At 32.5% G+C, this 20,431-nt stretch overlaps 1 protein-coding gene across 1 annotated transcript in view; it reads left to right on the top strand.

Moving 5' to 3' along the window:
• LOC126754207 (sodium/potassium/calcium exchanger Nckx30C) overlaps positions 1-20,431 on the top strand; it is a 364,196-nt gene that overhangs the window by 219,104 nt on the left and 124,661 nt on the right. The window contains 1 exon segment of the mRNA XM_050466172.1: positions 13,682-13,904. Coding sequence (XP_050322129.1) covers positions 13,682-13,904 — 223 coding nt within the window.

The raw sequence follows: 20,431 nt of genomic DNA, 5'->3' as shown, positions 1-20,431 counted from the left end.
ATAGGACGATTTCCAACTGTGATTTCTTTAACCTTTTCCATACTATCGCGGTTAAGGGGAGAGCCTGCTTTAGAAACTTCAAAAAATCGAAAAAAAGCAGCCTCCCCCCTTAACAGAGTTAGATGGACGACAGTTTAAATAGATCAATTCAAGTCTATTTTCATCAGATGGAATAAAGAGGTCGGTCATTTGTATGAGCACAGCGTTTATCTTTAGCCATTCCATCTTCCTCATGATCATAATAAGAGGGTGATATCTTCGTCGAACAATATAAGTTAATTTATCCTATCATCTCATTGCTTTTTCTCATCTTAAGCAAAGCAATACATCTACTATACAATTGAAAAAGCATATATTATATAATTTTCTTTAAAAAATTATTATTATAAATCTACAAGCACACTTTTTTATTTAATTTAAATATCCAAAAATCCCAAAATCGCCGAAAAAAAGTATGCACCCACGAGTCAAGCTCGATTAGAGCAATTAATAATTTATAGAACAAACCACATAGTTCAAGGCAGCCTTTTTGTAACAAAAACCAACCAACCAACAACAAACACACATGCAAAGTACAGCGCAAACAGCACGACTAATAGTCAATTATTAATCCTGGTAATCAGTCGTTGATTGGCTGCAAGCACACGAAAGTAAACGTACTAAGTTTTAGAAAGAACTAGTACTCGTATAACAAAAACAACAAAAACAATGTGATTGGCAAAATGCAGGGCAAATGGAAATCAAGCACAAGCACTTGCAGCAACTAACAGTATATTCAGTAGCAATGCAAGTGGAAAAAGTAAACGTAGAACTTGGCAAGTGCGCGCAAACACGCTAAGTAAATTAAAGTTTAACGGTTTGAATGTGCGGGTGGAGTATTTTCGTTCTTTATTGGCGTAGACATCGCTTACGCTGTTATATAGTAGCTACGTTTGGCTCCAAGTGGAGATTCCAAGTGTAGCCAAGTACTTCACCACCTTTTCTTTCCAGCATAGCGGAGGTCTTCCTTTTTCTCTGCTTCCCTTGGCGGGTACTGCGTCCAATACTCTCAGAGCTGGAGTTTTTTCAGCCATTCGGACAGATGTTATCATTATCCATGCCTCTGTATTATATAACAGGACGGGGATGATGAGTGACTTGTAAAGTTTGGTTTTTGTTCGTCGAGAGAGGACTTTACTTCTCGATGGCCTACTCAATCCGAAGTAGCATCTGTTAGCGAGAGTTATTCTGCGTTTGATTTCGAGGCAAACGTTGTTATTAGGGTTAATGCTGGTTCCACGATAGAGTCGTAGTCGTAGATAATGACTTCGAAGTTAAGACTGTCCATAATAACGCGAGCGCCAATTCACGAGTACGACGACTGTTTGTTTGATGACAGCAGATATTTCGTCCTATCCTCGTTCACTACCAGACCCATTTGCTTCGCATCCTTATCCAGTCTGGTGAAATCAGAACTGACGGCGCTGTTGTTGAGACCAATGATAGCAATATCATCGGCGTATGCCAGCAGTTGCACGATCTTATAGAAGATTGTACCTTCTCTATTCAGATCTGCTGCTCGAATTATGTTCTTTAAGAGTAGATTGAAGAAGTCGCACGATAGGGAGTCGCCTTGTCTGAAACCTCGTTTGGTATCGAACGGTTCGGAGAGTTCCTTTTCGATCCTGAAGGAGCTTTTGGTATTGCATAACGTCAGTTTACACAGCATTATTAGTTTTTCGTGGATACAAAATTCAGCCATAGCGGCATAAAGGCAGTTCCTTTCATGCTGACAAAAGCAAGTTTGAAATCGACGAAGAGGTGATGTGTGTCGATTCTCTTTTCACGGCTTTTTTTTAAATTGCCACATGGTGAAAGTCTGGTCAGCTGATGATTTCCCAAGCCTGCAGCTACGCTGATAAGGTTCAATCAGTTTGTTGACGGTGGGCTTTAGTTTTTTACACAGAACGCTCGATAGAAGCTTATATGCGATGTTGAGGACGCTTATCCCACGGTAGTTGGCGCGGATTGTGGGGTCTTGCTTTTGGTGGTTGGGGCATTCGAACTTCTTTATGGTTGGGGAATGGCATGACGGCTCCATCGTAATCGATTGGGGAATCGGGTTCGCCATCTCCGGCTACTATGCTTTTACTGCCATTCAGCAGACTTGAGAAATGTTCCCAACATAATTTCAGTAGGCACTGGGCATCAGAGCACCTCTGGGGGTTTTGCAAGAGCATGCTCCGATCTAGAAACCTTCTGTTGGTCGCCGCATCTTTTCGTAACAACCATTCTTTTGCCTTTTCCGATACCCAGTGGTTTCATTTGCAGCTGTACGTAAGGTGCTTGAAATGCCGTCCCACAGTTCCCTTTTACCGAGTGGCTGATGACTGCTCTCAGACAGCAGCAGTGCAAGTCGTGTAGAAACTCGTTTTCAAATAAATAAGAAAACCAATTTTTACTATAATTGCAATTCTTAATTCGTTTTAATTTTTTCTGCCACTAAATATTTTTTCTGCATTAATTTTTCTAAATCCTTTGAATTACTGTCATATATGTATTTATTCATAGCTTATGCCATAACAATTATTCTTGTGTTAAATTGTTCTTAAACAAGTTATTATTAAATACAATAACAAACATCTATTTGTTCACACCAACTCAACTCATTCCCAAAACACAAAAAAAAAAAATAAAATAAACAAAGCATGAATTTGCATGTATTATACAAACAACAACCATAAGAGCGCTTTAACCGACAGCTGTATGTGCTCGCCACTGTAGCTGTCATTTTCAGTGCGAGCGACAAAACACTTTCGCACACAGGCACACTCAATGCCGAATCGTGCTTTCGGCTAAGAACTTAAGTGTTCTATTGTTTGGCTTGTATGCATATATCATATATAAACATATACATAGTATGTATTTGTATATACATATAAACAGTAGTATATATATATGCATCGATTAGCATGACCTTCGAAATATTTGAATGCAGTCATACACTCACACACATACATATATATATACACTATATATAAATAAATACAATTTTCTTCATTCGGTTTGTGTGGGAAGAGCTCAGCAGACAGGGCTACATGAATAAAAAAAAAACACATTTTTCCTCAAAATATTAACATTACAAATATATGTGCTAGTGACATTGCACAAGTGACAGAAACAGATAAGAAAATTGTCGCTAATGCAAGCATGCAAATATGTGGCGCAAACACACAGCGGCCAGACTTATAATTTGTGCGCTCATATGTAGCTTTCAAGTGGCTTAAGCAGAACTTAAAGCTTTTTATGAGCTTGACATATATTTCTTTGAAATTTGTTGTTAAATTATTTGCAATCATAAACTACGAAAGTCTTTTAATTCTTAAGAAAGTACAATGCTATAATGAAATGACATATTTTGAGCGGCTACATACGACTTAAGAATTCATCAACTCTTTGCATGCATAGAATTCTCAGGCGGTTTAAGACAAGCTAAAAACACCCGTAAAAGTATAGAAATAATGACAATGGTTATGTTGACAAAATCAGTTCACCAATATACAAATTCTTAAGCAACTTAAGAAAAGCTCAAATATCCGTATTTAAAGAGTAAAAATCAATTTGGCTTCGCATATCATAAAAGTACCACAGTTGTTAGATTAGAACGAAAACAGTAGAATTCAAAAAGTTCACCAATGTTAAAAGTCTGAACGAAGAAGAAAAACTCAAAATATTCACGTTAAAAGAGTAAAAATGTGAGGTTATGTCGAAAGAAATTTTTTTTTCAATTTTATCAATATTAAAATTTGCAACCGATTCATGAAAGGCACAAAATATTCGCACTTATTGAGCACAGAAATCAGTTTTTTACACACATATCAAAAAAGTACAGAAATAGTAAGTTTATCCCGAAGTAAATTAAGAGAATTTGAAAAATACATCACGAAATGTTTATTGATCGCACTCTCAATTACCGTTAGACAATATAATATACCAAAACACATTTAACCCACTTACTTACCTACTAAAGTCTACTGCGTCCCCTTTTGGTAAAAAAGTTGCACCACCCTAATGCAAGCTAAATGACAATCGCAATCAGCTACGTCGTTTCCTTAATCAACAACTCGCCACCTTGAAATTATGAAATTACACTTAATTGGCAATCGATAAATTTGCGTAGTCGGCAGAACTGCTTATTCACACCGGCAACGTCAATCGTTGGTACACAGAAATAAAGAAATTTGTTAAAGTATAGCTCGCCAACACCCACAAGAAAATGTTTGAAAAATACAATAACAAAAATTTTTTGTATTGCTGTAGTGAACAGCTGACATAACGTAAACTTAAAAAAAAATAAAAGCTTAAACATGAAACGCCTTTTCCGCAGTAAGCTTCTAAGGCTTCTAGCCAAGCATTGGCTCAAATCATAGATGTCGCTTTTTGAGCTTTACAAAATTTTATAATAAACCACTTTTCAATTAGTAAAAAATATTTTTATTGATATGAACATAATGTCAAACAAAATTTATTAGGAACATTATAAGAATTTGATAAAAAAAAATAATGATTAAAGTACGTCAGGGAAATAGTTCATTTCAAAAATTTGTTATTTTTTGATGCACTGAACAGGATATATGAGAATTGCTTTGAAGAATAAAACGTCGGCCATTCTAAAATTTACAGGGTTTGTCCGAAAAGTAATAGGACTGTTATCGTTACAATTATTTAAAAACTCCTTCTGCTTGGAACCCCTCTGTCATTTCAAAATGCTCGGAGGATTTCCACTTTGTCTCGGGATCATAATCAAAGATCCATGACTACTATAGTAAAGGGTGATCAATTTCAAGGTTTCCTGCTTATTTTAAGAAAAAACACAGAAACTTCAAATCCAATGAAGAAAAGAAAGAAAATTCTTTGACATTTATTTTTTGAAGATTATCATTCTCAAATGTTCTCTGCGCCTACGTCTCAAATGGTCCATCCGTTGAGTCCAAGTTTCGATGACATTTCGACTGGTAACTGTCAAATGACACGCGTGATCGAGGCGAAATTGTCCGCATAAACATTAGACTTTACACATCCCCACAAAGAAAAATGTAGCGGTGTAATATCACAGAATCTTGGTGGCCAATCGACCGGTCCAAAACGTAAAATTTTCTGCTAATCGAAATGTTCACTCAATAAACCCGTTGATTGATGAGTGAAAATTGACGCCGTCTTGTTGAAACCAATTGTTGCCGAGATCACTAGCTTCAATATTAGGCATCAAATAGTCCGTTATCATGGCCCGATAACTTTGGCAGCGGCATCAATTTTGAAGAAATATGGACCGATGATTTCACCGGCCCACAAACCACACCAAATCATGTTTTTTATACCCTGAACAGGGTATTTAAGTTTGCCACTAAGTTTGTAACACCCAGAGGGAAGCGTCGGAGACCCTATAAAGTATACATATAAGTGATCAGTTTTTAAGATATGGTTTTGAAACTTTGCAAACGTCATTTTCTCTTCAACAAGCTGCTCATTTGTCGGAACTGCCGATATCGGACCACTATAGCATATAGCTGCCATACAAACTGAACGATCGGAATCACATTTGACAATGTATCTTGGCACAGATTATTTTCTAAGGCAAAAATATAATCTCCGAAAACTCGGTTAACTATAGCATTTGAATGATCAATATATCGACAATATATCTTCACGAAATTTGGTATGAGTTATTGTCTATAGAAATAGTGAAATATCGAAGAAATTGTTGTTTATAGAAATACAAATCGAACGATCGGAAACAAGGGCTTGTATGGAAAACTTTTGCATTTGACAAGATATATTCACGAAATTTGGTATAGATTATTTTCTAAGGCAACAATGTAATATCGGAAGAAATTGTACAGATCGGTTAGCTATAGCATATAGCTGCCATACAAACTGAATGCTCGAATAAACTCTCAGCGGTCTTCGTGTACACTCTCAGCTACAGCTGCTATATTTTCTTCACTGCGTGCTGTACATGGTCTATTCAGTCGAATAATATCCAATAATGAATGCTGCGTCTGAAGATGCGTGATGGTGTTTCAAATAGTACAATAGTCAGTATACCGATTATGTTGACCATAGGTTGAGCAAAGTATGTGAAACATATTCTTTATAGAACGTGAATTTCCGTAGTAAAGTTGAACGTTGTTCAGGCATAAGTCTTTTCATGATGAAATACCAAACAATACTGGACAGAGTAACATGACCACTTGACACGACTTATGCGTTATCTGTCAAAAAATAGACTATTGAAAAAAGTACCTCTACTTTGCCACGTGCTTCTGTCTGTTCTTCTATACATCTGTCATTACATACGGGAAGTAGTGCCTCACGGTTTTAGGTATGGATCTGAAATTTTGCACTTGTCTCAAGTTCTTGAAAAACTTTTTTTTTTAAGGTTTTCATACCTCCGGTGCAATCAAAGTTAACGTTTTTTTTTGTTTTTATATAAAATCATCATAATTCAAGCAGAATATATTAAAAAAAAAATCTCTAGAAAAATATTGTCATTGCACAAATCCAAAACGTGATATTACCCTCAACGAACCAACCCCAATTATGAATGGCATAATTAAATTATCGAAATCAAATAAAACATTATAATAAAAAAATTAAACATCAAATTAATTTTAATTTTTTTCACAATTTTCTCTGTTTATATTTATAATAACAAAACAATTTTGAAAATAGATTTTGAATACAATATTCTTATTGCATGTTTAATAATACACATATCACAATCATGCCCATATAATGGAATTTATTGCGGCATTATAACCGCTAGAACCGCGCATAAGAATAGTTTTTTTATTTAATTCATCATGGAAATGATACTTTTTAAGTGATTATCATAAATTTATATGCATTTAGCAAAATTATCCTATCATATATTCAATCATTATCGAAAAAGAAGTCTGCATTGTGGCAGTGAAAGCTCTTTCATAACGCTAGACAAGCATAAACTTATGCCGTGTAAGCTTTTTAATAAAAATATATTACTGCCAAAGAACTTTCTTTTCTTTGAATAGTAAACTAGTTCACAGCTTTAATATGAAAGCTCTTTTATACTAAAAATTAGTGTTTCGAACTAGTGTTTCTATTTCATAAATCAAAACGGTGAACATTTTTGTTTCGAAAGCTCTTTCACACCTTTGAAATGAAAGCGTTTTAAACTAGTTCATAGCTTGTTATGAAATTCGTACAATTATTTTGAAAGCTTCTGTATATTTTAAATCGGTGCGTACTTGTGAAAGCTCTTCCATGCCTCAAAACTGTTTTCTTCTTCTGATATGAAAGCACTTTTAAATATTAGTGGACTCATTCTATTACTATAAAAGTTTTTCCATATTTTAGATCGATACTTACTTTCTTCTACTTCTTTTATATATTAGTGGATGACTTTGATATGAGCGCCCTTTCATACATTGATTGAGTTCACATTATTACGCTGAAAGCTTATTCATACTTTAGATCGGTGCGTACTTTACTTATGAAAGCTCTTTCATACCACAAACTAATTTTCTCTTCTGATATGAAAGCTCTTTTACACACTAGTGGATATCTTTGATATGAAAGCTCTTTCATACATTATTTGAATTCATAGCTAAAAAAAAGCTTTTTCATACTTTAGATCGGTGCGTACTTTACTTATGAAAGCTCTTTCATACCTCAAAATTAATTTTTTTTCTTATATGAAATCTTTTTTATATATTGGTAGATACCTTTGTAATGAAAGTTCATTTCATGCATATCTTTGATATGAAAGCTCTTTTATACATTATTGGAATTCATAACATTACTCTGTAGGCTTTTTCACACTTTAGTTCGATGCGTAAAAGTTCTTGTGAAAGTTCTGATATGAAAGCTCTTTCATACATTAAACTAGCATTTATCTTTGTTATTTCATTTAGCTAAACCTCCGTTTGCATTTCGTAAAATGTAAATTTATCAAATTATGTTGCGCTTTAGCTATAAAATTTTGTTCTTTGTTCAAAATATATGATTTCTTAATTCAACTGTATTTTTTCTCTTTTTAGTTCCATTGTGCTGTTCCTTTATTTAATTTCGTAAATATACTTACTATTTATGCTCTTTAACAAACTCTACAATTAGTTCAGCTTCAATGCGTACTTAAAAGAAGTGAGTCAATTACTATATTACAATTAAAACTGAATGACTGTTATGAAGTCAAGCAAATAATTGATAACTAAATACAACAAAAACTTCCCACTGCGCTTTTACAAAACTAACTAACTACTACCAACTAGTTGAAAATAAAATTTTCTTTCCTAATTTTCCAATTTATTTCTATGCTTTATCTTGTATTAAGAAAGCTTTACTAATAAGCGTATATATTTATTTGAAATATATATATGTATATATATATATATATATGTATATATTTATATTGTATATAATTATGAAAATTTCTAATTTCACCTAACGTAACTAACTACTAAGAAAATTCAAAAACTCAAGCAAAGATTTATTGATTTCCATTCATTTTGTTTATATTTTTAGTATTTTTTGTACATACTTTTGCTTAATTTAAGCTTAACAAAACGCCTGTGTTAATTGTACTTACAAGTTTTGATGATCTATGTTTAGAGCTTTAAAAGCTTTGAAGCACAAAGCACATAATTTTTTTAGAATTGAGAAAAAAGCTTCGTTCATATCTTCCAGAATTTGTTGAAATGTTTATGGAACACACCATTAGAGCTTTTCAGAGCTTCCATTCAATAAACACAAAAATTTCTTTACAGTTATTAATAAGCAGAGTAAACCAACACATTGAACAGAAAAGCTGCTTAGGTACAAGCTTCTAAGCACAAAGGAAAGCTTCTTAGCACAAAGAAAATATTCTAAGGAAACGAGAAATGAATTAAAAAGCAACCAAAAATCGCAATTTTAAGAAAAAGTTTGTGCATAAAACTAAGCAACACTAAGCTTTTTAAATACTTTGTAAAGTGCGAGCTTTTTAAAATACTTGAATAGCTGTGGTTAGCACTAAATTAATTGGCTATCCCGGATAAAACTTTGGAAAGCTCACTTAACTTTTAAAGAAAGGCTTATGTAAAATTTGTTTACTAAATAATAAAACAAATATTTTAAAAGCTTTTTATCAATTTTGAAAACTTATAGAAAGCTTTTATTGAAAAAGCTCAATAAAAATGAATACAATAACACGTATTATACAGTAAGCTTTTATTAAAAAAGCTCAATCGAAATAGCTACAATGAAACAACAATAACACAAATGTATGTAGGGATATTTTTAAATGGCAGAATCTGGAAAACTGACTTAACTTTTACAATTTTCAAAATTTTGTAAAGCTTTTTTAAAAGCTTCTTCTAAAAATAGAAAAGCTTTCTTAACATTTCTTCTCTAATACATTAAAAAAACGTTTTAAAAGCTTTTCGTAAATTTTCAAAACTTATTGTACAGAAAGCTTTTATTAAAAAAGCTCAAGAGAAATAGCTACAATAAAACAAAAGTATTTAAGGATAATGCTATATGGCAGAATCTGGAAAGCTGACTAAATTTTCACAAAGTTTTAAAATTTCATAAAGCTTTTTTAAAAGTTTCATCTTAAAATAAAAAAAATCTTATCTAAACCTTCTTCTCTAGTCAATTGGAAAAAAATAATTTTCATAATTTTTGAAAACTTTTTTCATTGAAAGCTTTTATTAAAAAAGCTCAGGAGAAATAGCTACAATAAAAGAAAAGTATAAAGACATATTTCTAAATGGTAAGATCTGGAAAACTGGCTAATTTTTCAATAACAAAAAACAAATCAGAAGCATATAGGGTTAATACCATACAAAGCTTTCAATAAGTATATAGGGATAAAGCTTTAAATACCAAAAACGGTGCTTTTTATGCAAACTTTTAATCTTAAATTCTTGTGCTTCTAATATGAACTTAAAAAGTACAATTCCGAAGTATGTGATTCCAAATATAAATATTTCAAAGACATTCAGGCATCTTAATACCTTTAGTTAAGCTTAAAACTACGTTTAATCTTTATAGTTTATATAGCTTTATATAGCTTCTTATATATTTTCAGTAACTATTTTTACATTTTTTTTAATTTAAATAATTTCTTTTACTCAAAATATATTTGTTAAAATTTCTTAAACAACATAATTTTCAATTCAGTGTCCTTAGAGTGTCTAATCAAACGCTTTATTTGTTCCCTCACCAAAACAAAAATTGAAAATTGCAATGGATTGATTTTATTTGCCAACCACAACTAATATGTGCTTTCTGCCAATGATATTCTTCTATTTGTCGCATAACAAACACACCTAAAAATTTGTTTGAGAACCTTTTCATTTTTCATTTTCGATGTTTAATGTGTGTTGTAAGAATATCTGTATTGTGTTATGTGTAAAATATTTTTTGTAAAATATAATTTTTGTTTTTAATTTTTTATTTTTTACTTTAGTTAATTTTTATACATATAAATTTCTATACGTATATATATATTTTTTAGAAAGCAGTAATTGGCCACATCTAATTAGAACAAATAGTTATTAAGAGTATTTGATACAGATGTGAAACGAAAAGGTTACGTGCGAAAACTTGCTTTAAATAATATTGAAAATGAATATAAATGTAGTTTTTATTATAAATAATATATATATAAATTTTTAATAATTTATATTAATCAAACCAATTTTATTACCCCTATGTATAATCATAAGCATCACAGTGGATATATAAAATGGGTCCATTATATATTTACCTAACCTCTAATCCTAAGCAAATTTAGGAATAAAAAAGGTTTGAGAAACTTCATCTAACATCAATTACTTTGTTAATTGATACGCTTTCGAGTAATTTTAAAGAACGAAACCCCCGTTAGCCTTTTCTTCAGAAGCTTCAAATCAAAACTGGTAAAAAAGACTCTAATAATTCCTAATTATAGCAATTCCCCTGAATCTTTGGATACCGAAAAGTATGACTGTCACCAACAAACGACATGGAATAATCCCCTCACCAAAAATTAATTTGAAGAAATTGATATTTTCGTTGGCTGTATGCCATGTAACGCCTTCTTGTTAGAATGAAAGGTCGTCCACATCAACATGCTCCAATTCCATAGCGTTCTTAGTTGACAGTCGGTTGGTTAGGTTAATCTGACCAATAAGCAACGCATAGACCAGCTTTGGTTCTTTGCGATACCAAAAGGGGTTCACTTACTGGGTTCATGAGGAGTAGCCACCGTATAGGATGCTTGTGGGGGCCCCAGATGATTACACCGTAGTCTTGTCAATGCAGGACAATTGCATTACAGATGCTCCATTATTTTCCTCATTATTTCAAATGCTAAACTATTTTTTTATTAACGCCCATTTAACGAAAAGTGATGAATAAAATTTTCTAGCGAAAACCGGAATCGGTACTCATCTAGTTTTGGGACCATTTACCGAACGTGTGACGCCCTTGATGGTCGAACATCTTCAATTCTTGCCTGAGTTGTACGAGTATTTTGTGCACCCGCAAAGTTCTTTTTGCAAACTCTTCCAAAAAGTTGAAGCTGTGACTTTTTGCGCGCGATAACGAACGGACTCATTCGGGTTTTGTTCGACACTCTGCTCCACAGCAGCCATAGCGTCTTTGGTGCGCACATTACGAAGCATTGTCCTCTAGAGTAAATGCGGTGTGAAGCCGATCCATTGTTTGGTCGAATTACTGACTCTGCTAAGCGATTATATTGAGCGAATATAGCACGCAGCGCGCGATTCATTACGAGAATAACCAACTTCGAAAAAAGTATTGCTTTAATATAGTGTTATTTATTTAGTATATTACGGAAATAGAAAAGTGCCCTTTGAGGTTTTTTTTTTCTGCGTAAAAATCTTCATTGGGAATTCTCAAATTTTGCATGACTTTAACACTTTATTGGCTCGATTATTAATATTCAAGTAAGCGTTTAATTATTCTCAGAAACCAAGGGTTTCTTGGCAGAGAATTGGCAATAAAATTGTCTATACGAAGATCTGGACAGGAGCTGGTCAAGGTCAAAATGCGATGGAACAATCTACCAGGATGTAAAACTGCAAAAGTCATATGAAGATCCAAAATACACTAAGTTCCTCCTGGCACTCGATGATAACTTTTGCCCCATCCATATACCAAACTCAGCTAGCATTTTCCACGCGGTAGTACTAGACATGGAGAATATCTGTGGAGTTTCACACAATAATGACGTTAGGATACACAGATAGAAGGGCGGTATTTCTATCCTTGTTGTCGCCAAAGATTAATTCCAATATAGTCAATAAATGTAGAAAGTTTTTAGTCGGCTAGTGAGTCAAGTTCATTTATCCATAATCTGGGTTTCCGAATCATTTTCGGCAACCGAAGAAGCGAACAAGTTAACCAAATCAATCTGTTAAGAAAATTTAAGAGGGAGCTCAAAACATTATTTAAACAAATAGCTCAGAACAGATGGCAATATATGGCCAAGTGCTTGGTAGGAAATCAGGTATGGCAAAAATATGGAAAGACAAGAGCTAAGGTCTTATTAACAAGTTCCAGGAAGAGTAAATATGAAGTAGAAAAGGGTTATACACTTCCTCTCTGAATCTCCAGATCTTTCACAAACCCGACTTGGAACTCCAGGAATCCATCAGGTAGCAAACCTTAAAAGTTTATCTACAAAAAGCATAACCGAGATAAGAAGTTCTCGACTTATAGCCAATTAGACATATGTACTTAAAATTTTAGAATCTTACAAAATTCAACTCTTTTGAGCTCGTTCTATAAGGGTCACTTTTTATTTAAAAGGAATATGAAAGACTCCAGACTTAGAATCCACGAAGCCGCTAATTATTCTGAAATTTATTCAGTACTGGCGAGATAAAAGCGGGTTTTCTCAAAGAGCTTGATGCTTCCAACAGTATATTTAAAAAACGATTATATCTGTTTGCTTCATGAAATAGGCTTAGTATATTATTTTCTCTCCAAGCTGACCAAATAGTTAAATTTAAAGGTTCGAAATATTTTTACCGCCATGAACAGCAAATTTGAACAAATATTTCAAGAAGAATATTAAGAAAGCAAGAATCTTAATAAAGTAAAAGTAGCATTTTCGTTTCACAGCTTTATTCTTATTTAAGAAACTAACTTAAATAAATTACGCTCTAATATAAGTATATGTATATGTATACATATGTAAATATATTTATAAAGTTTTTATGTTATAAAAATTAAAAAATATATACATACATATATACTATATAAATTTCCTTTTACACTTTTTTCTCTTCTATTCGCTTTTTTCTTATATAATGTCTCTGTCTCTTTCTCTTACTCTCTTTCGTTCGGCGCCTTTACTTATTTATGCTCCTTAAAACCAATAAAACCGCAACAAAAAATTTTCTCTCAACAACACAAACATGTTTGCTCTTTTCTCTCTCCCTATCATCATCTCTTTTTGAAACAACCAAATTTATTTATCTCGCTTACTCTCGCTACAATAACGACAACAACAACAACGAACAATCCAATTCAAAACAACTATCTGCTATAACAATTGTCAATCAAATCCGACAACAACAACAACAACACCAAAAACAAACACAACAACTGCCTCTACTACTACTATCAATCCGAAAACGATACAACAACAAATCGTTCATCACTCAAACAGGGCAATGCGGCGAACTCATCGGAGACTTCAATGGCCACACAACCAGGCGGCTCGGTCACATCGCGTGCCGCATCGGAGACACGCTCTGGACCGCCGGGATCGAGCAGCGGCGCTGGCGCAACAGGTAATAGCAGTGGAACTGCTGGTAGTACACACACCGGTGCAAAATTCCGTCATGGCCTATTGCAGCTTATGATACACACAATAGATCCGCTACATGATGGTGAGTTCATAACGTTTCCATTAGTGTTTTGCACTTCCTAACATCCTCCCGTCCAACCACAACCACCACCACCACCACCCACCAAATACATGCGCACCCGCACACATACACGCACACAAAACTGTGAACAACCGCAAATCCATACCACTAATACATATCCCAAAAATTCTAACTAAAATACCCAAATCCAAACACCACAACAAACCAAAGAAATACCCCCGCTTTCCCCACCCCGATAACATATAACAATAGCCTTTAATAATGAATAAGTTTGAAGCATATAATTAAATAAAATTAAAAAAAAAATATCGTAACATAACAATTCAAAAAAGTTATTGAAAATCTAGAAGCTTCAAAGCGCTTAATTTGAGTATAGTGAAAAAAGAGCAAGAAAATTTGCAAAATTCCGTTTTACGCTCTTTTGCTGTATTTAGTATAAACTAAATTTTTCCAAAAATTAATTAAAAAAAATCCAAAAAAAATTTCATCCAAATTACCGTTAACGCTTAGTTATAATTATCACATATAGTAAAAAATAAAACAAAAGAAATTATTGCTGTTTTTGAGTTAAAAAATCTTGATCCTTAAATTGCGTTTATTGTTGTTAGTGTTGCTTCAGTTTCAAAATTTTACTTGGCTGTTATTCATGCTGCCTGATTGCTCATAAATATTATGCAGAATTTCAAATTTTTTCTAAAAATATGAAAATATATTTTTCTTAATTAGAAGCTTATTTAAAACTCATAATTTGCCAAGTTTTTTTTTTTGTTGTACGAAATTGGATTTCTAAGAAAATATTCATACATTGAAACTTATGTTCAATAGCGAAATACAAAGTGGTCTTGCTTCGGCGAGTATGCATAATATTTTCAGTTGCTAAAATATATACAGGGTGATAGTTAGTAAGAGAACGGTTTTAGTTTAGTTCAGAAGGCACCCAGCAAAATATTAATGAAAAGCCTTAATTCTAAACAAAAAATTAAAATTTAGATTATTTCGATATTTTTTGATAAATTATGATTATAAATTATCGATATCATAATCGGTATTATTGACAGTTACAGTTACAGTACTTTTTAGCCAATATTTAATATATTATATATGTATATCGATCATTTCAAATTTAGTTTATTACGATATTTTTCGATAAATTATGATTATGAAACATCGATATTATCACAATCGATATTGTTTATAGTTTATAGGTAAACGTAATTTCTGTTAAAAATTTTAAAAACTTTTCTATTTAGCCCAAGTTTAATGGACATAACGACCCTTTCACATTTAAATTATTTCGATATTTTTCGATAAATTATGATTATGAAACATCGATATTATCACAATCGATATAGTTTATCGGTATACGTAATTTCAAAACACAATTTTTTTATAAAAACTTCTCTTTTTTGCCAATATTTAATAGATATATCGAACATTTTCATTTAAGAAATATCGACGCTTTTCAAACATGTCGTTTTATATCGGTACACCTTACTTTCGGTATAGGTTATAAAAATTTTAATATCTATCCAATATTAAACCGGCATCTCGATATTATGGTTGATATTTTTTGTTATCGATATTTTGTAATCGAAATTTTCGATAATTTCATATTGACACGCCTTATTTTTGGTACGAGTTAAGAAAATCTTCCTTTCTAAACAATATTTAACCAAGATCCCGATATTTTGCTTTCGATAACTATCGATACTCATCAAGCATATCGACATTAAATATTGCTATGTTTTTCACTTTGAAAACCTACTACTAACTTAAATTTGAAATGATCGATACTAAAACGAGATTCAAGTTGCGTTGGAAAATTGTAATTAAATTTATCGATACTCTTAAAACGATATTTCAAATTTTTTCGTAATTTGCAATAAATATTTAAGATATTCTTGTTTATGCCAATATACAGTCGATAAAACGATATTTTTCATTTGGTAAGAAATGGCGCGATTCAAGCATTTCGATATATTAAGTATTGATATGTGTTTCCTTAACTTCCGATTTTGGCTTCGAAGGATTTTAGACAAAACCCCAATTATCACGGACCGACCCTCAGCATCACATAGTTTTAATCAGAGTCAAATTTAGATTTCTGTAGATATAAGACCTTACAGTGTTTATATTGCACAATAAAGGTGTTTTAGTAAATTAAGGAGTAACCTTTCGGCAATATAGGTGTCACGTCATCGAACATCGATTTTGTTATACATTACGGATCTATCGATTTCGCTATTCTAATTTCGACATCCTTTCAAAACATTTGGAAGGATCGGGATGACAGACATATATTTCTTTAGAACCTGTTAACTGTTCTAAACCTGAAACAGTGTCGGCTCAGAAACTGTCTACTTTTAACGGCGATAAATGAGTAGACTATTTCAGGTTCAAACTGAGTAAAAAAAAATAAACAAATTGAGAATAACATTCTGGAGACAATTTAAATTAGGTTAACTTTTCGATTCTAACAGAGGTCTCACTTGAACCGTATCGAACGCCGGTTCGTTGTGGTACCTAAAACTTCTATATAACAGATCCTAAATAAATCGAAAAAACGCTTTGACCCTATCACAAATTTGTTGAGGCGGCTAATGTCAGTTTCGGTTATGTCTTCTGTTTCCTCCACATCCTACTTCATACCTTTAAAAACAGCATTCGACAAGATTTTTAGGCTTACCTCATGAATGCCTATTTGACAGTGTTCAGTAAGAACTCGTAAGATTGCGGCAAGATGAACTTTTCTAAAGGTAAGTAGTTCAGTAGATCTCCTTCGTTTTGTTCTAGACTAAAATGATCTCGCAGTCACACAGAAGCTAATCGTTGACCATCGTCTGCTGAACGCGCGCGAGGTCCTTTGTCTAATGCTAGAATGCAAGTGCAAATGAAAATCCAACTCGGTTTCATTTCGATGTGGGCAGGCAAGGGTGGCCCCTCTTTCTATCGGCTTTGCAGTTGACTGATGATAAGGAAGTTTAATGCTATTTCCAGTGAGGACAGATACTCCTTTAAGTCTCAGTTACCGATCTCTCAGTTAGAGAGCTCAGGGCTAATATTACCGCTCTGCTCACGGCATAAGTGCACACCTCCCTGAAACTGCACTTGGTAGCTGTATGCCTACCGCCACCTTAATAGCAGCCACTTCTACCTGAAAAACTCTAAAGTGGTTCGGTATCCCAAAGCTAAAATTGACGGAGATCCCCTTACACAAAACTCCCTCTCCAACCTTCTCTTCTACCTTCGACTCTTCAGTGAAAATACTCACTGCGCCTCTTCTTCAGCCACTTCTCCTCATCGACATAATCCTCGTCGATATGTGAGCAGAGTCAAAGCCGTCACGAGTGGAAAGTGCTTTTTGAAATTTTCGTGATTACGATTGAAGAAGACAGAATAACAGCGTAACCTATTCGGACCCCTTCATATACCCAGCTTCTCTAAGCTTTAAGCACACTTCACAGCAATACATCTGTCGGAATGTCTACGGATACTATTTCTGGTGTGATTCGCAGACATCGCAGATGCCAAAGTGAGCTGCTCTTTAGACACGTCAAAGTTTCGTAGCAAGTTACTATTTTCGAACGGTCTTCATCAAATGAATACACCATACAACATTATTGGCTTGACTACGGTTTCGCAGAGCTAAAACACCACCTTTGATGAGAGCTCGGACCTTTTTCCTATAGCTCCTATATAGCAATATGAGGTAACCAATCCCTTTCTTACTCTCTTCTCACTATTTGGTCTCCAAGAAAGCTTTGTACCAAGGATAAGCCCTTGGTATTTCATCTTACCAACAGATTGAAGACTATAGTCTACGAAAGAGATCTTATGCATCATTGTATATAAAACCGTTTCAGTTTTAAGGTAAAGAGATAGAGGTTTTACTTGGTTCTAGAGATAGTTAGACCAGTTAATGAACACTTAAAATTTTGCCGTGATTATCGCAAAAACGACGCGTAAACATCGAAAGAAATGCATTAAATAAAATCCTTTTGAGGACAGTGATCATATTTCACAGAAAAAATCCAATCCCTTTTCTCCTTCCTCAGCTAAAAACAAGATTTTTTTAAAACGCAATTTTTGACAAATTTTTTGGCTCTTTGAGACTTCAAATAAACTCACCAAGAAACATCAAACTCAAATCAAAACTCAGCTGTCCCTAACATACATACTCGCAAATAATTATTTGACTTGTAAATATGTTTCTATAGCAACTAAGCAATAAATATAAATATTCATAATTATTTTGGTAGGTAATTGTAAATTTTAAACAACCGTTCTCTCTCTCTGTAGTTTCATTGTTTTGTTCCAACCCATTTGAAATTGTCAATTCCACTTTGTTTACTATGATTCTGATACAACTAAATTACTAAAAATACATTCCAAAATATTAATTACAAAAATTCTAAAACTAAATTCAAAATTTTTAATTTTTAAAAATTCTGTAAAACATTTTCCAAAATTAAAAAAAAAAAAATCTTTGTAAAAATATTTGAAAACAACATTTAAGTAAAAAACACCCACACATCACCCTGTATATAAAACCAGTGAGATTGTTGTTTTGTAAAAAGAAAATTTTACGTTCCGTTACATGAGTTTCTGTAAAAAAATTTGCAATTATGTGAGTTTATTTACAAATATACATATCAATATAAATATAATCATGATTTTTTGCATTTAGTTTGGTTTTTGTTTGTGTAATTACCAACAAAAAAGACAAATAATTAAAATTTTAACAAAAAACAAATTATTAAAAATTTTAATTGCTCAGCAAGAAACCAAAAATTACAAAAACAAACAAATATTTACTCAATGTGTGTAAAAAACGCTATTTTGTGTTGTTCAATGTCAGTTTGGAGTTGAATTTATTCAAATAATAAATTAGTTAATTAATAAAAAATGTTGAAGCGAGTTTTTTCCAAAATTTCTTATACAACTTTTTGCTGCTTGCAATTTGTTGCTGCAACCAGTTCGTTTTTTCTCATATATACAAATATATTTTTTATAAATAACTTGCGTTCGTAAGTGAAATATTGATTTGATTAAGAAATATTTATTATCCACAAATAAATTGGTTGGTTGTGTTATTGCATAGTGTTGCTTTTCGGAATTGGTATTGAGCTGCGAGTTATTATTATTATGTGTAATATACATATTCAAAGTGAATTAGTTTAGTGTGCAGTTTACTTAATAAAAATATGTATTTCTATTTATTCATGCTTTTAGTGTAAGCGATAAAAAGTGTTTGTGAAAGCTTAAAATCAAGTAAACTAAATGAAAGCTATATAAAAAAGATCATATATGAATGTAAACTCTTAAAAAGACGTACATATTATATACGAAGTATTCTTTTTATTTTCGCGGTTAGCACCAAATCTTTTTTGTGGAATTTTAACAGTAAAAGCTGAATTAAAGTTTTGCAGAAAAAGCACTTGGATAGCTTTTGGCAATTTATATGAAATATTCCCACATGTTTTAGACTTTATAGATAGTAAACGCTAACGCTTGTTTGTATAATTTTCAGAACGAAAGCTTTAAGGGGTCTTAAAAAACGTAGAAAAGCTCTTTAAAAGCTAGTTCTTTATATGAAATATTCCTACATGCCTTCAATGCCAAACTTTTATTTGTGAAATTTTGGCAGAATAAACTAGTTAAAAGCTTTCAAAAATCTATAGAAAATATATGAAAGCTATCGATATGCCAAATCATTGTTTGTGAAATTTTGGTAGGAAAAACTAGTTTAAAACCTTGGAAAAATCTATAGAAAATATGTAAAAGCTATGGACAAAATTTAAAAAAAATGTAAGAAATGATTTCACATACGCTCTATGACGGCCCAAAACGTGCGGTTGTTAATATTTGACAGGAAAAACCTAATAAATGCTTCGAAAGCTCTCTAGAAAATATCGAAAAGCTCTCAAAAAGTTGTCCCGATTATATATAATATATGTATAGACGATTCAAATAAGAATAATAATACGTATTTGCGAAATTTTCACTTTGAAAGCTGAAAAAGCTCTAATGGCAATATCTAAAAGCTTTTTGAAAGCTTCGAATTATCTTGCATAACTATTTAAATTTTCTCTAATTTCATGTGATTCACAATTTGACAAAGCTTTATAATCCTAACATTCAATTTGAATCCTTATTTGCTCCCCTATTGAACTCCAATTAAAAACAAATTCTTTCATATTTCTATAACTTCAATAACTTCGCTTATGTGGCGATTTTTTTTTTTTTTGCATTTTCTACTTACTTTGGCTATCTGCTGAGTTTGTATATCTAGTCTTTTTGTTTTGTCAGACAGCAATGCCAAATCTCAGGCAGAATATTCGTCAGTCAACGAAAGTAACGATTTTAAAATATTCATTTTTTCAGTCCATTAAACTCAAAGCACACCTTGCATCAGTTATAAAAAATTGTTTAGTACAAAGCTAAAGCACATTCGGTGAAAGCTTCAATATGTTTAAAAGAAAGTAAGCACAGCATTTTGTTTGAAAAATATATTTAGTACAAAGCTT

This window comes from Bactrocera neohumeralis, chromosome 3 (assembly GCF_024586455.1).
Source record: "Bactrocera neohumeralis isolate Rockhampton chromosome 3, APGP_CSIRO_Bneo_wtdbg2-racon-allhic-juicebox.fasta_v2, whole genome shotgun sequence".
NCBI classification, from domain to species: Eukaryota; Metazoa; Arthropoda; class Insecta; order Diptera; family Tephritidae; genus Bactrocera; species Bactrocera neohumeralis.
This window is presented reverse-complemented; position numbering and strand designations above follow the sequence as displayed.